General features: G+C 37.8%; 1 protein-coding gene across 3 annotated transcripts in view; it reads left to right on the forward strand.

Annotated features, from left to right (window-relative positions):
• Larp4 (La ribonucleoprotein 4) overlaps positions 1-27,648 on the forward strand; it is a 45,938-nt gene extending 18,290 nt beyond the window's left edge. For 2 of the 3 annotated variants that reach the window (XM_034516525.2, XM_034516526.2), the window contains exons 5-16: positions 2,148-2,284; positions 4,773-4,876; positions 6,129-6,239; positions 7,672-7,725; positions 9,430-9,642; positions 10,647-10,750; positions 13,559-13,771; positions 14,815-14,863; positions 16,361-16,522; positions 19,286-19,410; positions 20,561-20,729; positions 23,093-27,648. In XM_034516525.2, the coding sequence (XP_034372416.1) occupies positions 2,148-2,284; positions 4,773-4,876; positions 6,129-6,239; positions 7,672-7,725; positions 9,430-9,642; positions 10,647-10,750; positions 13,559-13,771; positions 14,815-14,863; positions 16,361-16,522; positions 19,286-19,410; positions 20,561-20,729; positions 23,093-23,431 (1,780 nt within the window). In that variant the 3' untranslated portion in view covers positions 23,432-27,648. Of the gene's footprint in view, positions 1-2,147; positions 2,285-4,772; positions 4,877-6,128; positions 6,240-7,671; positions 7,726-9,429; positions 9,643-10,646; positions 10,751-13,558; positions 13,776-14,814; positions 14,864-16,360; positions 16,523-19,285; positions 19,411-20,560; positions 20,730-23,092 lie in introns of those variants that run through there. The other variant, XM_034516528.2, reaches the window with a different exon arrangement.
• Positions 27,649-27,916: the final 268 nt, after the last annotated feature.

Genomic DNA, 27,916 nt, shown 5'->3' on the forward strand with positions numbered 1-27,916 from the left:
CTTAAATGTACAGAGATCTACATGCCTCTGTCTCCCATGTGCTGGGTTTATTAAAAAATGCATGTTGTTATCTTTAGCCTTTGATCCTCTTACCAGTTTCCTTCATTTTTTATTTTTAATTTTATGTTTAAGACTTTGTGCATAAGTATGAATGTGTATTACTTATGTGTAGTGCCCACAGAGGCCAGAAGAAGGCATCTGATCTCTTAAAGACAGTTGTGCACTGCCATGTGGGTGCTGGGAACTGAACTTGAGACTTCTACAGGAGCAGCAAGCATGCTAAACCCTGAGTCACCTCTCTAGGCCCTCTATTCATTTCTTACTGCTGCTGGTTTTTTAAAATAATTTATTTAATAAAATGATTTTTTTTAAATTTGTGAATATGGGCTGTCTCTCTGAAAGTGGATTCAAGAGATGCATTGGATAATGGTAAAATGAGGGCGTTTGTTTATTACTGATTAATTGGGAATCTCACATCATGCATCCCAGTTGTATTCACCTTTTAGTCCTCCCATGTCTACCACCATCCCTAAAGAAAAGTCCATTTTGTGTTGTCTGTATGCTCACCGAAGCATGGTCAAACTCCTAGTGGCCAGCCCCCAAGGAAGAGTGAGTCTTTCTCTCCTGCACCCTGACCATAACTCCTTTTTAAGATCAACCACAACTTCATTGCCCAACCATATAGACTGGCCTTAATTTAAATATGTAATTTTTCTGATTGAGCCTCTCTGTTGCTGGGATTACAAGGGTGATTCCACACACAGGTAATCGGTTGCTTTATTGTACTTTCTGTAAATGCTGGTTTATGCTATCTATCTTCAACCTGACTTAGAGCTACCCATCTGCCTCCCTAAAATCCTAGGAAACACTGAAAAAAATCCACTGTGCATTAGAGATATCTGTGATTTTTAATTAATAGTGCCAGCCCTTTGCCTAATATAGACAACATACCACATACCTACACACAACTACTCACTCAGATCTGTGTCTCTGGTTTCTCCTTACTGGTTGCCCAGGAAAGTTACTCTGAACCATGATACACAGATGTATTCTATAAGAAAAAAATATTCCTAATACTTCAGTTATTTTTTCCTTGAAGCTTCCAGAGTGTTCTCTCTCATGTCTTCAGAAACATGGTATTTGAAATTGATATAGGCTTTTTAGTTTCTGCAATAAGAGTGCTTGTTCATGATCTACCAGTTTGACAAATATCATTTTTAGCTCAGCAACATTGCCAATATAGATGTTATATATAGATATACAGGTTTTTCTTGTGTACTTAGGTGTACTATCAATTTCATTAACTTTTGACAATTATCATTTAAAGCACTTTGATATTGGTTGATAAGAATAGGGATGCTGTAAGGTTACAGCTTTTTAATTGTTCATTTGTTTATAGATGTCTGATTTTCAAGTTATTAAGTAATATTTATTACAGTGATGTTAATTTGTCCTTCTATGACGAAAGGACAGATCTTTTATTACCCTTCCCCCAACAAATAACTTGCCACCTTTTAGTGTTTTGTTTTGGTTTTTTTATTTTGTTTTGTTTTTTTCCGAGTCTCCGTGTAGTCCTGGCTGTCCTGGAACTTACTCTGTAGACCAGGCTAGCCTCGAACTCAGAAATCTGCCTGCCTCTGCCTCCCAAGTGCTGGGATTAAAGGCGTGCGCCACCACTATTTTATAATATTTATAAAACTATTTTAGTTTTATAAACTAAATAGAATAATAACTATCTTAAGTTGAGTCTTTCTTTAAAGGGCTTTGAGCTTACCATTTTCCCATAACATAAAGACTTTTTTATTTGTATGGGTGTTTTGCCTGTACATATGCTTGCACATCACATACATGAGTTGCCTGCAGAAGCCAGAAGAGAGTGTCAGATCCCCTGGAACTGAAGTTAACAGGAGACACAAAACAATAAATACAATAAACATACAGCTAGTGTATGTTTAAGTGATAATTGCTATGGATAAAAGTTAAAACAGTATAAGAAAGGAGAATCTGTTTGTTTAATATATATCCATAACATTTTAGTTATTCTACTATTGTTATTTCTCTAGACATTGATAAATGTGAATATGGAACATTTTTTGCTTTAGCTACTTTTTAGAATTATATATTATAATTGATTCTGTTTCTTTCAGAGAAAATTTATCAAAGGACCTTTACTTGATATCTCAAATGGATAGTGATCAGTTTGTACCAATATGGACAGTTGCCAACATGGAAGAAATAAAAAAATTGACTACAGATCCAGACTTAATTCTTGAAGTATTGAGATGTATGTAAATGCCTTTTAGCTTCTTTTTTTTAATTATAAAAGTGAAGTATTTTTATTTCTGATCATACAGAAAATTGTTTTAAGTGGCCTTTTAATCTGTGTTAGTATGTACATTTGAATAGCAGCTTTTATTTTGAGTCTGTAGTTTTTTTCTTGTTCATATAGCAAGTGTTAACAATTAACTCTCATTGTTTAAGAATGGCATTTGTTTTATCCTGACTTCACAACTGCTGATAAGTTGTGGCTTATAGTTAGATATTTCCAAAGTTTGATATGAACTTGTCTCTACCTGTTCTCTTCGCTTTCTCCGCCACCAGTTAATGAGGTCTCATTGTGTAGCTCAAGATACCATCAAATTCAGTGCCCTTCAGCCCAGGCCTCCAAACTTCTGAGATATGTAGATGAACACCACTGTGACCTGCAAGAGTTTTCTTTCTGTGTAGCCTTGGCTATCTTAGAACTCATCTGTAGACCAGGCTAGCTTCGAACTCAGAGACCTGCCTGCTTCTTCCTCCCTATTGCTACTATTAAAGGTGTGAGCCACTGCGCCTGGCTATGGATTTGTTTCTTTTCTTTTTTCTTTTCTTTTTTTTGGGGGGGGGGGGGTTTGAGAATTTATTTCTTAATTGTTTGTCTTGGAATTTTTATTTATACTTTTTGGGTTTGTTTTGTTTTTGTCTATTGAAAGCCTGTTCCATAGTTGTCTGTGTGTGTACAAGTATATGTTAGAACACTGGTATGGCTAAAGTCTAGGAGGCAGTTTTGGGTATTTTCCCTGAACAACTGTCCACCTTAACTTACCTTTTTTTTTTTTTAAAGTTTAAGCCAGGCATAGTGACATGCCTTTAATCCCAGCACTCATCAGGAGGTAGACACAGGAGGATCTCTTTGAGCTCAAAGCCACTCAGGTCTACAGGGAGAATTCAAGACAGCTGCATAGAGACACCCTATCTCAAATAACTTAAATATGTTTTGTATATGTTTTTTCTGCATGTATATGTGTATACTATACATGCCTTGTGTCCAAAGAGGTCAGAAGAGGGCATCAGATCCCCAGGAACTAGAGTTATGAATTTTTGTAAACATGGGTGCTAGAAACCAAACATGGATCTTTTGTAAGAACAAGTACTTTTTAACAGCTGAGCTCTCTCTCTGTCCATCCCCTGTCCAAGGTTCCATCGAACCTTGAGACATACTAAAATTATTTGTTTGTTTGTTATATGAGTACACACTGCAGCTGTCTTCAGACACACACTAGAAGAGGGCATCGGATCCCATTACAGATGGTTGTGAGCCACCATGTGAGTGCTGGGAATTGAACTCAGAACCTCTGGAAGAGCAGTCAGTGCTCTTAACTGCTGTGCCATCTCTCTAGCCCTAAAATTCATTTTTGTATACTCATCTTTTTGATGACTGTGGAACATTCATATTTTCTTTAGAACATCATTTGATGTTTTAATTTTAATATTAACTGGGCTTTTTGCTGGTATGCTTTCTGCATCCACGAGTCTATTGGAATTATTTTTTCCAATCATATTAATTTGTTACAAAACTAGCTAGTTGATAAGGCCAGTAAGCTGGTTTAGTAAAGGTACTTGCATGCTCTGTGCCTGCATGCGTGCGTCTGTGTACTTGAGTGTGGGAACACATAATAGCTTGTCTTATAAATGGGTTTGTTAACTGCCTGACTGAATAAAGGCAGGTCTTTGGAAGTTGAGCCTAGAACTTTGTGCATGTTAAGTAAGTGCCCTATCATTTAATTATATCCCCAGCCTTCTCAGATCTTCACTTAATATGTGAGTGAATATTAGGAATGAAATGTGTTCAAAAGCTTAAAAGCTTAATATAGCAAGTACAATAATCAATTTTATATAAGGGAGCTGAGGACTTCTATTTCTAGATGGCTGTGTAGTCCTACTGTCTGAGGACTCACTCCGTAGAAATCAGCCTGTTTCTGCTTCCCAGGTGCTAGAATTAAAGGCCTGTGCTGCCACCACCACCTGGCCATTTATGATATTTCTAAATCATTCATATAGATGTCATTTCGTAAAACTCAACCAGTCGTAGCTACACAGAAAGTTGGCAAAGCATCTAGATTTATCTATTTATTTATTTATTTATTTATTTATTTTTTTGGCCTTTGTAGTGACAAACATCAGAGCAGATATGTTGGGGTGAATCCCAGGCTTTATGCTTATCACTAGGAAAAGATAGACATTGAAGTCCTAATAAATGCTTTTTTTTTTCCTGGAGGATTCTTTGTAACACATGAAACCACAGTGTAGTTGCTGCAGAGACTCATTTGGCAAATAACAGTCAATTGTCTTTGTATATAAACCTACTTTTTTAACATGACAGTAATTTTTGGCATTTTAACTTCGCATTTGATAATTTATTTAGTTAGAAATTGAACCAAATAGTTTTTAATGGCGTCATTAGTATCATTACCATTTATTTTAAGTGGATCATACTCTTTTTTAAATTTCAGCTTCCCCTATGGTACAAGTTGATGAGAAGGGAGAAAAGGTGAGACCGAGTCATAAGCGTTGTATTGTGATTCTCAGAGAAATTCCTGAGACAACACCTGTAGAGGTAAGTATCGATTATTCCTAACACCGAATGTTGCTTGACTATTGAAAGTGGAGGAAGCAGGCAAGCGAAGCAGACATCAGTGCTGTTGTGTCAGTCACTGTTGACTTGTTAACCCTGAAGGTAGTAGACTGGTATAAACTTACATATTGCAGTAATACTAGTTTTGAATCGATTGGATTGACCTGTCTGACAGTTAACCAGGAGGATTCATCTAATAACAAAGGAAAAAAAAGAAAATTTTAAATAAGGATTGGTTAGCAAAGTATAAAACAAAGTTATAGTCATAAAGATCAAGTGTGGTTCAGATTCAGGAATAAAATAATATTTGAATAAAAATATACTATAGAAATAGATCCCTTTAAAGACATACATATACACATTTGCTTAATGATCCTACCAGGAATCACTTATTTTACAATTACCCAAAGCCAAAGTTTCATCATCTGTTGTACAAAGTAACCAAGCCTTAAGATGGGTTAAAAAAAAAAAAAAAAAAAAAAAAAAAAAACACCACCCAAAGATGAGTGGGTTAGACCCCTAATGACAGACTGTAGAGCGTCCTCTGGCCCTAGAGTTTGTTTCTTTGCTGCTGTGGGACAGAGCTTCACTGTAAATCACCTGAGTGTTCTGTAAGTTAAAGACCGACTTGCTTAGCAACTAACTTACCTTACTGTATTAGTAAGGTAAGTATATTAGTTATATATATTAGTTATATATCTAGAATGTTGACTTACTAAGCCTAAAAGTGATATAGTAAAACTAAATGGACTTCGGTGATGAAAACAGTTGCAAAGAGCTTCAACATTTGAGTACAAAATTATTTTTAATCTCTGGTAATTCCAATAAATGTTACTTTTTATTCTATAATGATAAATATTTAATACCCCCCCCCTCCATTTGTAAGTTCTTTTTACGTGTTAACTACCTTACCTGTCTCAGTTTTGGTGTAGTCTTTCTTTTTAAGTTATATAGTTATAGGAAGGATGTTTGTACACAGTTTGATTCTGATGTAGACAAAATGTCTAAATTAAAGAATGCTTGAATATTATGTTAGTAAAAATCATAACTTTAAAAAAGTTCCCTCGCTATGGAGGAGGAGAACACTGGAGGCGTAGTGTTGTAAAGAGTTTACCTCACCTCTAAAGCTGAATTACTTCTGTTTTGTTGCCCATAAAATCATATGCAAATTTTGCACCATACATAACTGCACATGGTTTCATTTTAAGATTTGACTACACTTTTTCCTTTCTAGGAAGTAAAAGCTTTGTTTAAAAATGAAAACTGCCCCAAAGTGATAAGCTGTGAGTTCGCACACAACAGCAACTGGTATATCACGTTCCAGTCAGACACAGACGCACAGCAGGTGAGAAATTTCTCCTAATAAAAACCTTGGTGGACAAAGTTGTGTATGTTGTTGAAGAAGATGTATATAGACTAGGGGTGTCACTTAGTGGTATAGTTCATGTCTAGGATACATAAGGTCCTAAGTTCAGTGGTCTGTACCTCAAAGAAAAAGTCAGATATGGTGGTTTGCTCCTGTAATGCCAGCACTTGGGAGATAGAAACAGGCAAGATCAGGAGTTCAGGACTGACTTAGCTACATAAGCAAGATTGGGACCATCCTGAGTTATATGAGTCCTGCATCAAAAATGGAAAAAAAAATCAGACATGGTAGTGATGGTGCATGCCTCTTATTACAGCACTTAGCACTGAGGCTGGCCAGCCTAGGAGACAGAGTGAGACTGTGTCTTAACAAAAAGAGGAGAGAAAATGTTCACTAAGACTGGTAAAGAATTCAACCATACTTTTGCTTAATTGACAGTTCTCTTTGATTTTTATCATGTGCATACAATTTTACCAGTTTTTATTTTAAAAATATTTACTTGTCAGTGAAAAATACTAAGACAGACTTTTCAAATAAATGTAAAGATTTGGAATTATGGCCAGGCAGTGGTGGCGCATGCCTTTAATCCCAGCACTTGGGAGGCAGAGGCAGGCAGATTTCTGAGTTTGAGGCTAGCCTGGTCTACAGAGTGAGTTCCAGGACAGCCAGGGCTACACAGAGAAACCCTGTCTTGGAAAGAAAAAAAAGGAAAAGAAAAGAAAAAGATTTGGAATTATGTACTCAATAGTGGTTTTGGTATATAGTAGGCCACAGGGAGAAAAGGGCTTTTTGTTTGGGGGTGGGGGGGCAGTCTTTCACTCTGAGGCTTAGGCTGATCTAGAACTCATTATGGTAGCTTAGGCTGGACTCAGATGTGGCAGTCCTCCTCCTCCTCCTCCTCTTCCTCCACTTCCCTTGAATGCTGAGGTGGCTTTCTTAATGTATGAGTGAGTGTATTGTGTGTGTGCATGTCTGAATGTGCCAGGTGCAAGGCAAGAAAAGAATGCTGTGTACTCTGGTACTGGCTACAGATGGTACTCTGCCAGTGCTATGCTTGCCTTTAACTCATGACATTTTTGGTCAGTGCAGCAGATTTAGAAGCTGTTTGCTGGTGATCTCCTGGTCTCTTTGTTCTGCCGTCTGTCACATACCATACCAACTCCATACCAATTTCATGCATTAACTCTGTACACCTTCCAGCTGTAACTGGGAAAGTGTTGGTTTCTTCATTTATCCTCTCAAGGTTTGTTGTTCCAGGGTTTTTGCCTTGCTGTGTCCAAGGCTGGCTTAGCCACACAGCAGGCAGGACCCTTTTGTTTAGCTTAGAAACTGATAATGGCAAACTTACTTGGGAGAATGAAGCTGTAATGAAATGTTTAATGCTAATAAAAGGTCATTTTTGGTTTAACAGGCTTTTAAATACTTAAGAGAAGAAGTTAAAACATTTCAGGGCAAGCCAATCATGGTAAGAAACATTTTTAAATGTATGCTAGTGTTAAGTAAGTCTTTTTTGGTGGGAGGTGATTGTTGTTGGGCTTTTGTTTATTGTTTCTTTTAAAATGGCAGATGTTTTATAAAACCTGTAGTAATTTTAAAGTATTTTCTGACTTTGTCTTACTTTAGAAAACTAGTTCACAGAACATGAAAACATTGAGTTCTTTACAGGGAAACAAAGTTTTAAAAGTGATTTACAGCCTGTAATTTCAGCTCTCAACATGCATAGTAGGAATACTTCTTTAATAGTGATGAAAACAATTTTCATTTTTCAGCCCTGTGTCAGTAACATCTATTTGAGAAGGAATTGCCATTATTAATACTTAATCAGTATATTCATGTTTACTTTGTTCTCAGATTTCATAGATTTTGCTTTCATAATTCTTTCCATCGTTATTGCCACTGTTTAGATTTGAGCAGTTGATGCAGCCTCATAACTAGTGTGATTTCTTAACTCCTTTCTTGTTTTCTCCTACTGTGAATCCGTTGCAGTTTTAAGCACTGTACACACATGAACTAATTCTTATAAACAGTGAGAAAGGGGTCATGGCTCATATTTGTAATCTCACCATTCAGGAGGGTGAGACAAGAGAAACGGTTGTTTCAGGCTAGCCTGAGTTACACAGTGAGTTCAAGGCAAGTCTGGCTGCTTTTGCCAAGACCCCTAATGAGATACCTATGGTTGTTTCCTCCACTTTGCCTACTGAGGCAATAACCAGCTGAGGGTCACATGGCTGAGTAAGTAAAACAGTCAGGATGGCACTACTGGAAGAACTTCACGTTTAAATCTATACTTTCTCTGGGGTAGATGATAATACGAATTCCCCTATTACAGATGAGTTTCATTGCTGATATTCCTCTACTTGTCTCTTTTTAAATCACCGTTCCCTCTGAGACTACAGAGGTTCTGTTTCCTGTCTCCTACTGACTTAAAGTTTTATATTTAGGTGTCTGATAAAACTTCACTATTTTGAAACACACACACATATAGTAGAATAAAATCTAATTCCATTATTATGGAATTGTCTACTTGTTGATGGAATCTGTCACATTTCAGAGATGTGTCTTGGGGGGGGGTCTTTGTTCTGTTTCCTCAGTCTCTACTTCCCTGGCCCACTACTGCTGTCTCCATTATAACAGCTTCAGTGTCCCTTTTTCCGTAGTGATATCTTCCTATGATTTTACTCCGTAGATCCATGTTTGATGCCAACAAAGAACCAAATAAAGCAATATTGAAATTAATGGGATAGCACGTTTTTTTAGTTAAACTTCAAGTTAAGTTTGTCTTTAGGATTTACTTTTATCATTTTAGTTATGGATAGCTAAATGTGTCTGCATGTGAGCACCTGTGCCAGCAGAGCCCAGGGCACCTTTCTGTTCTTAGCTGTTTCCTGTAACCTAATGCCCTCCAGGGTCCTGTTGTTACAGGTGCTACATATCCTAGAGTCCTGAAGAGAAGCAGGCTCTTTCTTAACCATGGATCCAGCACAAATTCACTTATTTTACCTTGTTTATTGTGGCTCTTCTCAAGTCCACACTTTCCTATTTATTAAAGCTATTGTTTTCTTTTGCTCTGTTGATTCTAAGCAGAAATTAATCATAAGATAATGTAAAAAAAGTTGAATATATTTTTTGTAAAATATACTTCATTTATTCTTATGTTTTCTTCTTTTAGGCAAGGATAAAAGCCATCAATACATTTTTTGCTAAGAATGGTTATCGATTAATGGATTCTAGTATGTATACTCAACCCATTCAGGCTCCAACTCAATATCCCTCACCAGTCTTCATGCAACCAGTGTATAATCCTCATCAGCAGTACTCAGTGTATAGTATTGTGCCTCCGTCTTGGTCTCCAAGTCCTGCACCTTACTTTGAAACACCACTGGTAAGTGAGTCTCTTAGAAAATAATAAAATATTTAGTTCAAGCTAAGATTTGGAAAAAATCATCTAAAAACCAGATGCAGATCCGTTTGCATGTAATTAGAGTACCTACAGGGCAGTGTTAACAGCATCATTGCAACTTGAAGGCCAGACTAGTCTGCATAGCAAGTTGCATAGCAACAAGCCATAGTTGTCACAAAAATCATACACACACACACCAACAAGTTGGTCTAGTTCATTGATTCATAGCTCCTTACTCAATATAAACATATTGTTAAGGGTTGAACTGTTAGTGTCTACAGTTTGATTCTTTGCATTTTGATAAGCGAATTAAAGAAAATAAGTCCTTTGTGATTGATTGATTGATTGATTGATTGATTGATTGATTGATTGAAAGAGTCTTATTACTATGTAACCCTGGCTGTCTTAGAACTCTGTGTAAACCAGGGTGACCTTGAACTCAGAGACCTACCTGCCTCTGGAGTACTAGGACTTAAGATGTGCACTATTGCCTGGTTCCCAGGGGATTTTTTTTTTTTTTTTTCCGTTTTTTTTGTTTTGGTTTGGTTGTTTTTTTTTTTTTTACGTGTTTTTTTTGTTGTGGTGGTTGTTGTTGTTGTTGTTTTGTTTTTTTGTTTTTTGGCTTTTCGAGACAGGTTTTTTCCATAGTCCTGACTGTCCTAGAACTTAATCTGTAGACCAGGATGGCCTTGAACTCAGAAATCCACCTGCCTCTGCCTCCCAAGTGTTGGGATTAAAGGCGTGTGCCACCACTGCTCCCAGGGGATTTTTAAATAACTCCAGTGTAAAATTTTGTCATGAAAGGGTGTTTTGTCTGTAACGACTAGTGATGTGTTATAATAAAATGATGTGTGATGTCAGCATCACAGAAGTAAGAGTTTTCTATTGACTGGTTGACAAAACTGATATGACGGCCTCTCAGGGTTCTCGGAAACCTCTCTGAAGTATTTTAATCCTTACTATTAAATATTAACATTTTCTTCTAGGCTCCCTTTCCCAATGGTAGTTTTGTGAATGGCTTTAGTTCACCAGGATCTTACAAAACAAATGCTGCTGCTATGAATATGGGCCGACCATTCCAAAAAAATCGGTAAGATTAAAAAATAATGACTTAAATTTATTTTAAACAAGTTACAGTAATTCTTGAGGAATTACTGTGTTCTTGTTGGGAGACTTGTTACTTCTATAAGTGTTCTCTTTTTTAAAGATTTATTTTGCCGGGCAGTGGTGGCGCACGCCTTTAATCCCAGCACTTGGGAGGCAGAGGCAGGCAGATTTCTGAGTTCAAGGCCAGCCTGCTCTACAGAGTGAGTTCCAGGACAGTCTACACAGAGAAACCCTGTCTCAAAAAAACAAAAATACAAAGATTTATTTTATGTGAGTACACTGTTGCTCTCTTCAGACACACCAGAAGAGAGCATTGGAGGTGGTTGTGAGCCACCATGTGAGTGCTGGGAATTGAACTCAGACCTCTGGAAGTGCAGTCAGTGCTCTTAACTGCTGAGCCATCTCTCCAGCCCCCGTGTTTGCTAATTTTTATTTTTAAAATGTGCATGAATTATTCAGTCTAGAATTTTAAAGATGCTTCTTGGTCAGAATTAATAATAGATATAAAGTGGTGAGGATTTTAGTGGTTTCTGTTTCGTCTTTTAATTTTTTTATTTTATGAGAATGGGCGTTTTGCCTGCAGTATGTGTGTGTGCATAAATTTTACCTCTGTTGCCTGAGTAGTCCAGAAGGCGTTGTATCCCCAGAATTGGAGTTACAGATGATGGTGATACACTGTGTATTCTGAGAATTGAATCTGGGTCCTCTAGAACAACAATCAGTACTCTTAACTACTGAGCCATCCATCTCTCTACCCCCAGTTTATTTTTTTAATATGAATTCTGGGGATTAAGTTCAGATTCTCATGCTTATAAGGCAAGCACTTAACCAACAGACTTTCTTCTTCAACACACACATAAAATTTTAAGTACTGATCTTAAGTGTTTGTCTTTAAAAATATAGGGCCAGGGAGGTTGGAGAGTTGGCTTAGCCCTTGAAAGCACCACAGACTGTTCTGGCAGGCTCAGGTCTGATTCCCAGCACCCCCGTGGTGGCTTGCAACCATCCATGACTCCAGTTATGGAGGTTCTGATCACCACAAACATATATGCAGCCATGTATATGAATAATAAAAATTATAAACAAACCAGACCTGCAAAGCTGGGATGTAGCTAAGTGGCAGTATTGCCATGCTTAAGGCCCTGAGTTTTAATCTTTCCACAATAAAATAATTGTGCACATGATGCATACATCCATGAATATACTATTTTGTTTAAGAGACATTTCTGTGTTGCCCTGGCTGTCCTGGGACTCAATTGTAGACAGGCTGGCCTTGAACAAAACATCTACCTGCTTCTGCCTCCTAAATGCTGGGATTAAATTCTGCCCAGCCATACATTCTTTTGTGTGTTCTTATGTTTGTGTATGCATGTGGGCTTTCAAGTGGGTGGTGGTGTTCAAAGGACAACTTTGAGAAGTCAGTTTTTAACCTTCCACCTTTTTGAGGCAGGATCTCTTGTTTCAACCACTGAAACAGGCCCAGCAGGCCCTTCAGTCAGTTCTCTTGTCGGCCTCCCATCTCTGGAATGGAGTGCTGGGACTACAGATGCTACCACAGCTGTTGTTCCCTGATGTGTGCATTCCCAGGATCAAACTTTGACCTGCTAAGCCATCTCCTACATAAGCACAAATACTTACTTGCTAGCTTTCCACTACCAGCCTAATTCTTGCTTCTAAGAAGTGATGGTTTAACCAGGCCCTATTCAGTTAAAGGCTCAATCTCTTTAGTTTATGAGTATTTTTGTCACTTGCATTTTCCTGTGAGGGGAAAAGGGAGCGGGAGATGGCTGGCCTGTAACTCACTAGACCAGGCTGGCTTCAGCCTCTTGAGTGCTGGGATTAAAGGGACACACTAGCAATTTTTTGTATTTTTTTTTTATGTATATGTTTCTGTTGTTGGTTTTCTCAGATAGTATCTAGCTCAGAGACATGTAATAGGTTCAAGAGCAAGTTCTTAAACTCCCACTCCTCTTGTATCTACTCTCAGATCCTGAGTTATAGGCCTGCACTATCATGTCTAGTGTAGCACTTTTTACAATGTCTCTGTTACCACTTGACAGCCTGGTGATGGTGAAGATGGACTGTGCTCTCACTTTCTGTCATCACTTCTTTCTTGGGTGTTCAGTGTTGTTTTGTTTGTTTCTTTTCTGTTGCCTAGACTGTGATTGTTAAGTCCTTCTTGGTAAGATTATGAGATCTGAGAGCTATTTAAAGTTGTTAAACTCATGTATTAGCCTTGTTACAATCCGAAGTAAAATGAGTTTCTGAACTCCATGTAAACATTGTAATTTACCAAGTTATTTTCAGAAAGATAGGTAACCATTTTTAAATGTCTGTTAAAGAATATACTGTAATTTTCATTGATATTTTTCTAAATATATTTTTTTTGGAAGCATAATTTTAGACTGAATTTTGTTTTTTCAAGACAGGGTTTCTCTGTGTAGTTCTGGTTGTCCTGGAACCTGCTCAGTAGTATACGTTGGTCTCAAACTCTCAGGTCTGGCTGCCAAGTGTTGTGGTTAAATGTATACACTACCCAGCTTCCCCTATTCTCTTTAGACATCATTATCCCTATAAATATTTAATGTTACAGATAAATTTATGTGTATGCTGCTGTAAATATATAAAAAGAAATACAATGTTTTAGTTCCCCTGTACAGTAATGAACTTTTTAAAATTCCCATTAGTGTTTTTTCTACAAGTTTCTCCAAATACATTACTTGATGTGGAAACTCTTTAATTGTCTTTTATTAAGAATACAACATAATGTTTATTCTTTGTCTTTTTTTAGTGTAAAGCCTCATTTTAGGTCATCCAGTGGTTCAGAACACTCAACAGAGGGCTCTGTGTCATTGGGGGATGGACCATTGAGCAGATCTAGTTCAAGGATCTTTCTTTCTGAAAGGCATAACACAACAGTAACTGGGCATCAGGAACAAACTTATCTTCCAAAGGAAGCTCCCATTTTACAGATGGAACAGAATGGAGACTTTGGAAGAGGCAGGTAAGGAAATAAGGGTATATAAAGTTATTTAATTGCCCTGCGTGGTGGCTCACACCTTTAATCGCAGCACTTGGGAAACAGAGGAAGCGATTCTCTTTGAGTTCGAGCCTAGCTTGGTCTACAAACATAGCCAGGACAGTTACACAGATAAGCCCTGTCTCAAAAAGCAAGAAGAAGAAAAAAAAAATAATCATGCATGCTTATCTTGAATGTTGAAAACAATCTGGTGATTTTTATGGTTTTTTTTTTTTTTTTTTTTTTTTTTTTTTTTTTTTTTTTTTTTTTTTTTTTTTTTAATTTTTTGAGACAGGGTTTCTCTGTGTAGCCCTGGCTGTCCTGGAACTCACTCTGTAAACCAGGCTGGCCTGGAACTCAGAAATCCGCCTGCCTCTGCCTTCCAAGTGCAGGGAGTAAAGGCGTGTGCCACCACTGCCCAGCGATTTTTTTTTTTTTTTTAATGTGGTTATCTTAAGTAAATTTATTATTTTAATGAGTTAATAGGATTTTGGAAGGTTTAGTTTTAGTGTGAAAAGATGTTCTCAAGTATCCTACATAAGCTGATGCTGAACTTACTTATTAATCAGTGGTTTTTAAGGGGTTTTGGTTTGGTTTGGTTTCACCCATACTTAGCCTAGAATCTGCCATGCAGAAACTAGGCTGGCCTCAACTCTCAGATCCAACTGTCTTTGCCTAAGAGTGTTAGAATTAAAGGTCTAGCTCTGCCTTCTAGTTCCAAATTTCTTCCAACTTCTCAATGGTAAGAATTGTATTTTGTCTACTCTGCCTGAATTAGACCGTAAGATGCTTCTGATGTGGAACGTGTGTTACTAATACAAGTAGCCCAAGCTGACACCTTAGTGGTTGTAGTTGGAGAAGTTTTTTGTAGATTAGCTCAAGATCTCTTCAGAGGAATTTACTTGCCCCTTAATAATATGGAGGAATATCCCTTATTTTGAAAATTTAGGTATTTTAAATAGAAATCTGTGGTAGGATGTATGTATTTTAAGAATTTTATCTGTAATTTTTTTTTCTTGTGTTAAAAGGAGAACTCTCTTCAGAGGCCGGAGACGGAGAGAAGATGACAGGATCCCAGTAAGTATTATAATCTTTAATTATACCTTTAGAATTATTTTTCCTTTTGATCTGTCTTTCCTTTCTTTTTTTTTTTTCCCAAAATATAATTGAGCCTTAGATTGATCTGAAGGTTGTTTAAAGTACACCTAGTGCCTAGTTAGGAGTTTGAAGTTATATTCCTAATATTTTATATCAAATATATTTACATGGCTTAAAAGTAAATTTGACCCAGGAGTGATGCATGCATTTAATCCCAGCTCCTAGAAGCAGGCAGTTCATGCCAGCCAGGGATACATAGCAGGACCCTGTCTTTAAAAAGAAGTGGGAGGAGGTAGCTAAATTTAAAAGGTTATTACGATATTGTTACTGGATCTGTGTGTTGAGGCAGTGTCTCATTGTATATAGCCCATACTGGTTTCAAACTCAATCCCACTGCTTTACACTCCCAATACTAGGATTATAGGTATATAATGCCATGCCCAGCTTCTGTCTGTTGCTCACAGTGTTAGTATCAGTAATGCAATGAGAGCCTCTCTTAATGAAGTTGGGGTGGATTCATTCATAGAACAGGGAGCAGGAGACTCCTCATATCTTGGCATATCCGTAAGCTGAGGGTATAGGACCAGAAGTAGAGCTGGGGCCTGGTAAAATGTCCCCGCAGTCAAGAGCGCTTGCTGCTTTTTGCTGGACTTGGGTTTGGTTCTCAGTATCCTCACTTTGCTTACAACTGCATTGCCAAATGATCTGGTGACTTTTGGGCACTATAGTCACCAGGCACATGTGGTACACAGACATGTACACATAAAACTGAAACAGAAGTTATTCCTTAAAAGAAGTAGTAGTGGTGCTCAGGAGCCAGAGGCTAGTGGGTCTTCAGAGTTTTCAGGGCCAGCCTGGACTACACAGCAAGTTCTAGCTAGCCAAGTTAAAAGAAAAAGAGATAGAGCTGGGCTAAAGCCTTCAAAGGTCTACAACTAGTGGTCAATCTCTAGCAACCAGTCCCTCTACAGAGCAGGGCTGGGCTGGGTATGAAAGCACATGATCCGACGGGGAACGTTTTAGATCCAGAGCATAAGAGCCATTATCTTCAGCTCACGTTAGAAACCCAAAGAAGCTTGTTCTATTAGCAGAAGAAACAGCAACAAGGTAAACAAACTGACTATCCAGAGTGAAGTCTAGATAATTGACTTTTAATTCTGCTTTCCTCTTTTTTTTTTTTTTTTTTTTTTTTATCGCATTAAGTATTAGAAGATACTGTCAACTTTAGGGGCAGGTCCTCCCATATCATTTACAGCAGCCTGGTGTAGTCAGATGCTTACTGAGGCTTTCCCAGTGATTCTAGGCTGTGTTAAGTTAACATCTAAAACCAGTAGCCAGACACCTTTAATCCAAGCAGACAATAGGCCAAGGCAGGTGTCTTTCAGAAGTCATTGCTCGTTTTTCTCACAGCTTTTGAGGCAGAGGATTAGAGAAAGCATTAGGCAAATGACCTTTTTAATGGTTTGGTTTTTTTAGAGACCACAGCCTACAGCAACTGAAGCAAAGGCTCCAACACCAAAGTTTGACTTACTTGCTACAAATTTTCCTCCTTTACCTGGAAGTTCATCAAGAATGCCAGATGAACTTGCTTTGGAGAATAGAATGTCTGATGTCGTTAAAGGTGTCTACAAAGAAAAGGTAAACTCAGAAGTGCCCCTCTGTTCTCTCACTTTATGGCATCATAGTTAAGTGTATTAGGGATGTTACTTAAATTTTTGTCTGCATTAATATTTACTTATAATTTCAATTTATTTAGTTTTCGCCATGCTGTGAAAGTTTTTAAAAGTTCTATAGTAAAACTCCACAAAGTTCAAGAAAGTGTTCCTTGGCTTTTGTGTCAGTTAGCTCAGTTTGTGAGCTTAGACTAATAACAGGGCTGTTTTCACAAAAGGGTCCCGGAAGTAGTGATGGAATCCATACTACACACACACATCTACATTTTTGGGGGAGTCTTGGTCCATAGTCCAAACTGGCCTTAAATTTTCCATTCGCCTGACCGTCCTAGTGTTGGATTTGGGATTATAGGCATGTGCCACAATTGTCTGGCAAAATATTTTTGAGTGTGGGCTTTTCTCCTTCTATCTGAAATCCTCTGGTCTCATAAATTTTATCTTAATGTTTTTGTGGGGAGTGGAGAGGAGCCCACAGATACAGAAGTCAGAGAACAACTTTCAGAAGTCTGTTCTCCTTCCACCATGTATTCCAGGATCAGCCTGAGGTTGACAGACTTGTGCATTGAGCAGTTTTACCCACTGAGGCATCTACTGCATTACACTCCTGCAGGCAGGTTTTATGTAACTTCTGAGGGTTTCCTGACTGGCTAGCTGACCCGAGACTTGCTATGTAAAACCAGCTGACCTTAAACGGTGATCCTTCTCCCCACCCTCCTGAGTACTGGGATTATAAACCTTAAATGTGAATCTTCTCTTCCTTCTCTCAGATTTTACCTTTTTAGGCAGAGAAGAGGGTGATGTAGAGCAACACAGTGTGGTGATCGGGAGGAAAGGGATGGAAGTAATTATACTAGGAAAGAGGGAAAGAATATTTTTAAAATGGGCCACGAGAGGGGAAATACCAAATAGTGGGGTGGGTGCGGGGGGCTGTAGCAATGTCTCATACACATAAAAGAAGTACTAAAGGCCTTAAATCCAAGCAATGAGGAATCAAAGGTGGATCTCTTGAGTTTGTGGCCAGCCTGATCTACAGAGCTAGTTCCAGAAAGAGCCAGGGCTACAAAGAGAAACTGTGTCGTGAGAAACAAACAAAAATAATAAATAGATGAGGGGGAAATAAAAAATGGGGAGATGGGTGAAAAGAAGGGGTTAGGCAAGGAGGTCAAACAGTACAGAAAATAACGGGAAATTAGGTATACATTTTCTAAGACTTTTTCTGTTCTCATATTTGGTCACTTTTTCTGTGGGAATAGTTCTCAATCAGAAATCATTTCCCCTTAGAATTTTAAAGGTAGTTCAATTTCTTGTTATTAAAAGTACTGTTAAAAATAACACTGGAGCTTGAGAGATGGCTCAGTGGTTGAATGCCTGCTGCTCTTGCAATAGACCTGAGTTTGGCTTCCAACACTCATAGGGTACCTCACAAGCGCTTGTAAGTCCAGCTATAGGGATCTAACACTTCTAGCCTCTGAGGGTGCCCGTACTCAAATGCAATAGAACACACAGATACACAGGATTTTAAGATAATAAAAATACATCTTTTAAAAATATATTGGAAAACAGTAGTTATTTGAGCAGTTCTGAAGTACATCCTTGTTTTGTACTCAACTATCACATTAGACTGTTTGAAAATGATGGTTAAAATCATCGTTAAAGTGGCACATAAAATAACCATCTACTCCAGGTGGCATCCAGCTCATAGTTCCCTGGCCTCCATGTCTCATGTGCTGAGATTGTAGGCCTTTCTAACCACGACTGGCATGCGTATGCATTTAGAAAGGATGATAATAGTATATACTTCTCCTCATAATCCCATTCTGCAGTTGTGGGCTGTAAATACTCTCAGAATTTTAGTGAAGTATGTGTGATAGCTCAAACAAGTGACACCCTGTAGCATTAAAAAAAAAAGTAATAAAACTCAATTCATTATATTAACTGTTTGAATAACAATACATATGTTCACAATGTTGCTTAACCAATCTCCAGAACTACATTTTTTATTAGTTGGTTTGTTTTGTTTTTTTCTTTTTTTCTCTTTTTAAATGTCTGAGTGTTTTGCCTGTGTTATGTTATGCATGTATCTGGTGCTCAAGGAAGCCAGAAGAGGATGTTGAATCTCACGGAGTTAGACTTACAGATGGTTATGAGCTGACTGAGTGCCAGGAATCCAGTCTGGGTCCTCTGAAAGAACAGCCTGGGATTGTAACCGCTGAGCATTCTTCTAGACCGTGTTTTACTTTATTTACTTATTTTTAAATTTATTTTATGTGCATTGGTGTTTTGTCTGCATGTGTCTGTGTGAGAGTGTTGGATACTCTGGAACTGGAATTACAAGCAGTTGTGAGCTGCCATGTGGATGCTGGGAACTGAACCTAGGACCTCTGGAAGAGCAACTAGTGTTTTTATCCACTGGACCATCTCTCCAGCCCATGTTTTGCTTTTATGTTCTTAATTATTTTGAGACAGGATCACATTCTGTGGTTTATACTAGACTCGAATTCACTATATAGTTCAAACTGGCCTGTACTGTGGCAATTCTTTTTCCTTAGCTTTTCAAGTGTTTGGAGTTAGGACTCAGCCATTGTTCTCAGCTGTGAAGAGACTCATCTTTCCGTCTAGCATGACTCTGTATGCATCTCATGAATGAAGTCTTGAAGTGTTCTACCTTTCTGTATCTGGCTATTAAAGTGTCCAAATGTAATTTCAGGCTGTCTCTTTCAACCCTTAGGACAGTGAGGACGTGAGAGTGAGTTGCCCTGTGCCTGCAGAGGACGCACAGACAGACTGCACTTCTGCACCACAGCTCAGCATAAGTCCCGGTCCTCCATGTACAGCTGAGCCTCCTGCCTTAAGGTACGAGTCTTCTTTTTCAGAATAAGAACTTCAACATTAAACAACTTTTTCTTAAGCTGCTAGTGCATCACTGAATTTTAGCCCTTGGGAGACTGGGAGAAGATGATTGCAAGCTGAGTCCAGCCATGGCTATCCAGGGAGACCCTTCTCAAGGAGTGTGAGTGGAGATGGAGCTGGTTAGATGGCTTAGCAGTTAAGAGCATGTACCCATGTCAGGCAGTGCTCACCTGCCTGTCAGTGCAGCTCCAGGGAATTGCTCTTTTGGACTTGGAGAGTACCTGCACTCATGTACACATAAAAACACAAACCATTTACATAAGTAAAAAAAAAAAATCTTGGGCTTGAGAATTGGCTTAGCAGTTAAGAACACTTACGGATCTTCCAGAGAACTAGAGTTCAGTTTCCAGCACACGTTCAGTGGCTCACAAAATCTGTAACTCTGATTCCCTTTTGATCTTCATTGGGACTGGACACACCATGTGGTACACACATAGATACAGACAAAACTCCCATACACATAAGGAAATAATAAAGTAAATGTAAATAAACCCAATGCACAAACTTTAATCCCAAAACTTGGGGGGCAGAGGCGTGTAGGCTTCCAAGTTTGAAGCCAGCTTGGTCTCCATAGCAAGTTCAAGATGTCTGGGCTACTACATAGTAAAATCCTGTCTCAAAAAACAAAATGTAAAATTTAGTTAATAAAAGGGGAAGGGAGCATTTTTTGTTTGGTTGGTTGGTTTTTGTTTTTCGAGACAGGGTTTCTCTGTGTAGCCCTGGCTGTCCTGGAACTCACTCTGTAGACCAGGCTGGCCTCGAACTCAGAAATCTGCCTGCCTCTGCCTCTGCCTCCCAAGTGCTGGGATTAAAGGCGTGCGCCACCACTGCCTGGTCTTTTTTTAATGTTCTATAGTATTATTTGATGATTTCTGTATTTTGATCATATCCTCCCTTTTCTGTTTTCCCAACTCTTCTGTTTTTATAATCCACTGAGTGCAGTAGATGAGGGCTGTTCACTGGAGTTTGGATCCCCTCCCAGGGACCACCACTGAGGGAAACTGATTCCTCACCCCACCCACCCCCAAAAATCCATAGCTCAACTACTCCTGTGTATTATACTAAGCCTGATACCAACCTCTTATTTCTTTAGCACAACTCAGCAAGAGAAGGATCAAATGGAGGATTCCGTTGTTCCAAAGGACATTCTCAATCCAGTGACTGTACCAGTGTCTTCTCCAACTACTACAAAGCCATCAAGGGCAAACGCTGCTTCACCTTGCAATAGTAACGTAAATATACCTATAGCTGTTGCCCTACAGGTAATTTGAAGAGTTTATATGAGGAAAAAAAGTACAATGGGTTAGATGATAAAAGTTTATTTTTTTCTCCTCCTCCCCCTCCTGCCCTCTCTTCTTTCTCTGCATGCCTGTGCTCTGCGCTCTCTCTCTCTCTCTCTCTCTCTCTCTCTCTCTCTCTCTCTCTCTCTCTCTCTCGCTCTCTCTCTCCACACACACACACACACCCCTCTACCTCTTTTCCCCATAGCGAGTTCTCGAGTTCCCTGGCCTCCATCCTCGGAGCCAGTAAACTCACCCACCTGAGAGCAGCTTCCCAATAAACTTGTCTTTAAGATAATCTTAAACAAACAAACAAACAAACAAAAAAAAAAAAACCACTTCTTTTCAAGGCTGATGAGATGGCTTAGTAAATGTGCATGATGCCACGCTGTCTTGAGTTTAATGTCTAGGACACACTTGATGGAAGAAGACAAACAACTTCCATGTTGTGATTGTCTTCTGACCACTACACACCCACCATGGTACATGTTCATGTACACACAAGACATAGTATAAGTAACATGTATTAAACTTTATTTTTTCATGTAACATTTGAGAGCACTCCATTAGGACTGCCTTGATCACTGACAAAACAACAGGGCGGTCAGATATGACAGTGCATATGACTATAATTCTATCACTATGGAGGATAAGGAGGGAGAGCTCCATGACATCAAGGCTAGCCATAACTACAGAATGAATTTTTGAGACAGGGTTTGCCTCTGTAGCCCTGGCTGTCCTGGAACTCGCTCTGTAGACCAGGCTGGCCTGGAACTCAGAAACCCACCTGCCTCTGCTTCCCAAGTGCTGGGATTAAAGGCAAGAGCCACCACGCCAGGCTTTATTTAACTATTTTTTAATAGTATGTTTTACAAATATATTAGCATGTGTAAAATATGAGTTTCATTAGGACATTTTAAACATGAATATAATGAGCTTTGCTTTGATCAATTTCACACATATGTGCTCATTACCTCATGCCTGCATCTCCTATCACTAATAGTCTCCTTCCCTAACACTCCCCTTCTCCTTTTTTGTCTTATGGTTTTCGTTTACCAAGCCAACGTACAGTAACTAAAACTCCTTGTGTTGTGTGTATGACATTTAAGTCTTGGAAACCCATTATTGGTTACTACCACGTACATTCAAGATGTAGCATCATTTCATAGTTTGGGGGAAATACATGATGGTAACTAAAGAAATAGAGGTATTATCTGTAGTCCTTTCCATGATGAAGCTGATAGCATTTTAAAACAACTGTCTTAATAATAGGTAGACTATTTCATAGTAGCTCCATGTAGCCCTGGCTGTACTGGAACTTTGTAGAGCAGGCTGGTCTCATGTCAGCCTCTGTCTCCTAAGTGTTAAGAGCAAGGTGTACAGTACTCCACCCAGTCTTCCTGAGCCATAGAAGCTCTGGAAAGCAGTGGAACCATTTTGTTTCATCAATAATTTAATCTTTTAGGACTAAGGAGATGGCCAAGTGAGTAAAATAAAGGCTCTAAGCTTAGGTTCTCCAGCTTCCAACCAGAAGCTAGGTGCCCAGAGCCTCAGTGTAAGATGCTAGCTCTTTAGAAATAAGGTAACATCAGTACAGCCAGACGCTCTGCACTCGTCTCTGGCTTCCACAAGCAGACACACAGGCAAGCACACAGTATAGATAATTTAACCTGTCTTTATTATAGTCATTTCTGGTATTATCAATGTAGACAAAGCTGACAAAAATATTGAAAAGTTCCTCAAGTAAAATCACTAGGTCAAGATAAATGGCACGATGGCTCCATCTTGTTCTGAGCCCAAAGATCTGATTTGGTCTCAGAACTCACAGTGGGAACAAAGATGTAACTCTCACAAGTTGTCCTCCAGTCACACATGCTGCAGCATGTACACCCTCTCACACACATCATGAACGTACAGTAATTATACATGACTAGGTGATTGGTTAGTAAGATGGCTCAGCAGGAAAAGGCACTTGTCACCAAGCTTGACACCTTGAATTGACCCTCGGAGCCTACCTGATGGCCAGAGAGAACTGACTCAAACAAATTGCCCTTTAAACTACACATGTGTACTGTAGAACATATACATATGGGCACACACAAAATGGTTTTTTTGTTCTTTTTAATTTAAGGGAAAAATTAAATTCTGAAGAATTTATAAGTTTAGTTAAAGTTTATACACTTAAAGTTTAGTTAAAGTTTATACACTTAATACTATCCACTATAGCAATGTACATGAGAATACATATTCCCCTCTCCCAGACAATAACTTATACTGTCCTTCTGGTTAAAGCTAATTCTTATCTTTCAGAGAATTAGATACCATAATTTTATTTCTTTTCAAAGGAACCTCGAAAGTTAAGCTATGCTGAAGTGTGCCAGAAGCCTCCTAAAGAGCCGTCCCCAGTTCTTGTACAGCCACTTCGGGAACTTCGCTCCAATGTCGTCTCCCCCACCAGAAATGAAGAGAACGGAGCTCCTGAGAAGCCTGTTGAGAAGCCACATGAGAAACCAGAAACAAGGGCTAGTAAGGATCATTCTGGCTTCCGAGGCAACACCATTCCCAGGGGAGCAGCTGGAAAAATCAGGGAACAGAGACGCCAGTTCAGCCATAGGGCTACACCTCAGGGAGTGACTCGACGTAATGGGAAAGAGCAATATGTGCCACCCAGATCACCAAAGTAAAAACAAAACCGCACAGAAACTACTCAGAAACTTCTCTTCCCACTAAACTTGAGCCTCTGTTGAACTGTTTTGGAGGGGAGGAAGTAGCCAGGAAAGAATGGGAAGTATGTCCCTAAATATTACGGATTTTGGAATTGTGAGTAGGAAGAGCCCAAAATTCATCTCTAAATGATTTTCAAATGCTGGAGGATTCCAATCAGTATAAATATATATAAATATATATATACACACACATATATATATATAAATATAATTTTTCTATTTTTGTTCTTGATTTTAATTTGCAGGGATTTTCTGCCTGGAATCAATTTTGAGGGTTCAGATTTAGCTTGGGAGAAAAAACAAAAAACATTATACATCCTTCAGTATAGGAGATGAGGGAGTGAGAGAAAATATTTTTTGAAGAAACATTTCTGTAAAAATTAGAAATTACTTTTTTTAATCTATTTAAAGTTTGGCTTGAAGAATGCTATCTCTGACTAAATGGCCTTGTGTTGCAAAGTAGATGAGTGGCTGGGGAGTCTGTTCTGGGTCTGAGTGTGTGCAAAAGTGATTTAAGCCAAATCTGTTGTCATGTTAGCAAATGATTTCAAAGCTGAATGTAATACTTGAGTAGATTCTCTTTGTAGTTTGGAATTTAGGTTTTTTTTTTGTTGTTGTTGGTTTTTTTTTTTTTTTTTTGGTTTTTATTTTTATTTTATTTTATTTTTTTGACATTACTAATACTGTATTGTATGAGCAAGCTATAAAGCTCTGACTGTGTGTGAAGCTGTGACTACCAATCAGTTTGATATTCAAGGAAAGAACGGAGATTATTCAAGAAAAAAAAATGGAAAATTCTGTTTTAGACCTGAATACTGGATAGGTCAAATTGATTTCAGAGGTTCAAACTGCCCTGTGACTTTTTTTTCCTTTTTAAATTTTTCTTACTTGTTTGTTAGTCTCTGTTCTTTGACTGTCTGCCCCCAAAAGCAAAATGACTAACCATTTACTGAACTGTATGTTTATTACTACTTTGACCAGTTTAATCAAATCATATAACTATTCTAAGCTGCATAATGGAATATTGAAAGATTTTATTCAGTTAGAATTTTAGGTCCCAAGATGGTACTGACCTGCTAGTAATTTATTTGTACTGGTATTATAAAATGAAACAGTGCTTCTGGGTGTGGGGCATAAATCTTTAACCCTGGCCTCCAGAGGTATGGCGGGTGAGTCTCAGTTCCAGTCCATCCAGGACTCTACCTCTCACTAGTCTCTGTCTAGAAAAAAAGAAAGATAAAACCGTGTAACTGACTTTCTAAATGGTCTAAAAGAAAACTTCAAACATTAATTTGGGGAACTTTATTGTTTGTTTACAATGTTTGTCATCTTTCTTTTGCTTCCCCCCAAAAGTACAGTAGCATTTGCAAACTAAAAGTAGCAAGTCAAGGATTTTTTGAGATAAAGTGAAAAAATGGTTGAAGAAAATAAATGCATAATTTCTCAGTGAATAAAGTTGTAGCTGTCATACATTACATAGGCAAAGTTACATGCTGGTGTTTAGAAAACAGCTCAAATATGAAAAACCATGTTGCATTAATCTGTTTTAAGTCAGACCATTTTTATAGTTTTATGTAGGGTGGTGGTTTATTTTTCTTCTTAGGGATAGTTTACAATACTAAGAACTGTCCCTTATATTAGTGAGTTATGTACAAATTGAAACTGTAAATTGTGAACACTGGAAAGCACCATTGTGACATAAACATCGTAGTAATATATTTAAAATGAATGTAAATGGAAGTTAAAATTACATTACTGTGAAACTTACCTTCCAACTCTTAAATGTCAGAGATTTGTGTTAGTGGGTAATTCTTAAGAGCTTTGAAAACACTGCACAATCCATGTAACCCAGAATTATTATTTCTTTGTAATTTATTATTCAGCTTGGTGAGTGCTTTTGATTTGGCGGATTGATAACATGGTATAATATATTTACTTAGTTGGAAACAATTATTTCTACATACTTTTTTTAAAAATATCTGCTAGATGAAACATACAATAAAACTACCTGTACTAAAATTTGGGAGAACTTTAGGTCCTTTAAAAGTATTAATAATCATTAGCTACATCTGTGGTAAAGTGTTTATTCTGGTTTACTTAGAAATGATAAACATTTAAAGTGTTAACATCTTATGAATGCAGTGAATTAATAGAATAAACATTTTGCAAAAAAATCGCTTGATAAGGATTATAAACTTTATTTTTGCACTTAAAGATACTTTTTTGTTTTCTCTAAATGTGTCACAGATGTAGTTTCCAATTTCTTGCTAGTTTGTGTGACTTACTTACTGATCATCCATTACTACAGGTTGGTTTTTTTAAACAGTGCTTCCCTGAACCCAGGGCCTTACAGACCCCGAGAGTGTTACAGCCCTGAGCTATACCTCCAACTAAAGGTCTGATTGAAATCCAAGAAACATTTCCTCTTAAAGAAAGCAAGTATATTCTTGTTTTTTTTTTCCTCCAAATACTGAGTGTAGAAATTTTTTAAAGCATAGGATTTTTATTTCAATTTTCCTCAGTATTTCTAAACAGCCCCCATTTGATGGGGGGGTGTGCGGGGAGGGGTGATGAATGTGAATGTGTAATATATATTTGCAGTGTGTATTTGGCAGTTATTTTATTGCAGCGTGTGTAAATGATGCCTGTGAGTTATGTGAAACCGGCTTCCCCATCACCATTATTCCAGTCAATTGGGTGGGTGTTTATTGTACTTCAACTATTTATTGGTTATGTAGATGGGGATATTTAAATGTCAGGGTTTCTTCTTCACCTTATGGCTTGCATTATTGAAGGCCAAAAGTAGATAAGATGATGCTGAATGTATCCTACAGTAGTACATCATAGTTCCCACTGCATGAAGACAGCAGAATTCACACCAGTTCATCACGTTGCACTTGATAGAGAAGGTGCTTAGAGGGGCTGGCATGGCAAACCTTCTCGTCTTATGTCTTGATGATAACTAATCTTTAATCTGAATAATCTCAGTTTTGCCAAATACTCAATGGCGTTTAAAAGAATTCTATCTACATTCTTACCCACCTGTTTTTTGGATACTGATGAAACCTTCCAGTGATAGGGGTTTGTTGTCTTACCTGCATATTTTTCATATAATCAAATGATATGCAGAATTTTAATTTATTTTTAGTTCCTAAAGTTAAGGTAGCTTCAATATTATTTCACATTCCTTTTTCTTTCTAAATAACCAGATTTGCTTTACAAAGACTTAGGGGCGTAATTAAGTTAGTATCTTTCACTTAGGGTAAAGAGAACAAGAAAATATTATTTAAGAGTTAGGAGCACTTTGTCTAGTTTTGTTAGTTATGTATGGCCTTAATAATCAGTCTCTTGGCTTAAATGTTCACTGGTTTTACTTTGACACAGTTGAACAGCACTGGGGTTCAGTTCCTGATGCTTGTGTTGGCAATATATATTAACCATATTTTACGAGTATCATTCTGGCTTTTTATGGAAAAGAAAAATCAAACAGTATATTCCTTTTGAGGGTTTTTTTAATACGTAAATATATATAAATATAATATATGATGGATTTTTTCTAATTTTTTATATTTCCTTACAATTTGGTGGCTATTACTCTAACTCTAGACTCTTTGGCATATACTAAGTAGCTAGACTGGGCTTTCAAGAATACGCATGGACATTTCAGTTTTTATTAGCTGAATGAGGACATTTTGAATTCTCTTAAAAGTCACCTGATTATTAAATAACAATGTTTATTTTTAAAACTAACAATTTATTTGTTGTGTCTTACTACACATTACACAGTCCTAAAGGTGGGGCTCTGATGTCTGTGAGCTGTGGGCCAAGTATTCTGTTTTCAGTTCTATAGCACAGAACACTGATTAGAAATGTAAAGAGATACCCACATCGATGTTCTGTTTTTGTTTTTCCAACTGATTCAGGTGTCCATTGAGTGACGTATTTCTTAATGTTGGGAGTGGCGTGTCAGAACCAGTTTATCTGGCTTCTGTTTTGTCCATAGCTTAGATTTGTTCCTTTGTCAAAACTGTCCCTTCCCCCCACAAAATGGTGTGACACTCATGCATAAACTGTTAAAATGAGCATCTTTGTATTTGTATTGTTTTCAACATTGCCAAGGTGCTATGGGAAATTAAAATTACAAAATTAGAAAAAAATAAAATTATTGAAAAACAGGACTGGTTTCTTTTCTCCAGGTGGTGTGTTTCTATTGCTGTTTTATTTTTCAGGAATTTTTATGTTGCCCCCTCTGGTTCTGTCATAGAACTAAAGCAGAAGTTCTTATGGTTTTTTGTGTATGGGAGGAGAGTATGTTATCTGTAAGATGATAGCAGAGAGCCAATAATTAAGTTTTATGATTCTGGGATTTTCTGTTTTCTCCATGTGTCAGCTACAAAGTGACAGGGCAACTCAAAGCTTAGAGGTTTTTGTCTTGGGGCAGAT

This window comes from Arvicanthis niloticus, chromosome 13, assembly GCF_011762505.2.
Source record: "Arvicanthis niloticus isolate mArvNil1 chromosome 13, mArvNil1.pat.X, whole genome shotgun sequence".
Classification (NCBI taxonomy): Eukaryota; Metazoa; Chordata; class Mammalia; order Rodentia; family Muridae; genus Arvicanthis; species Arvicanthis niloticus.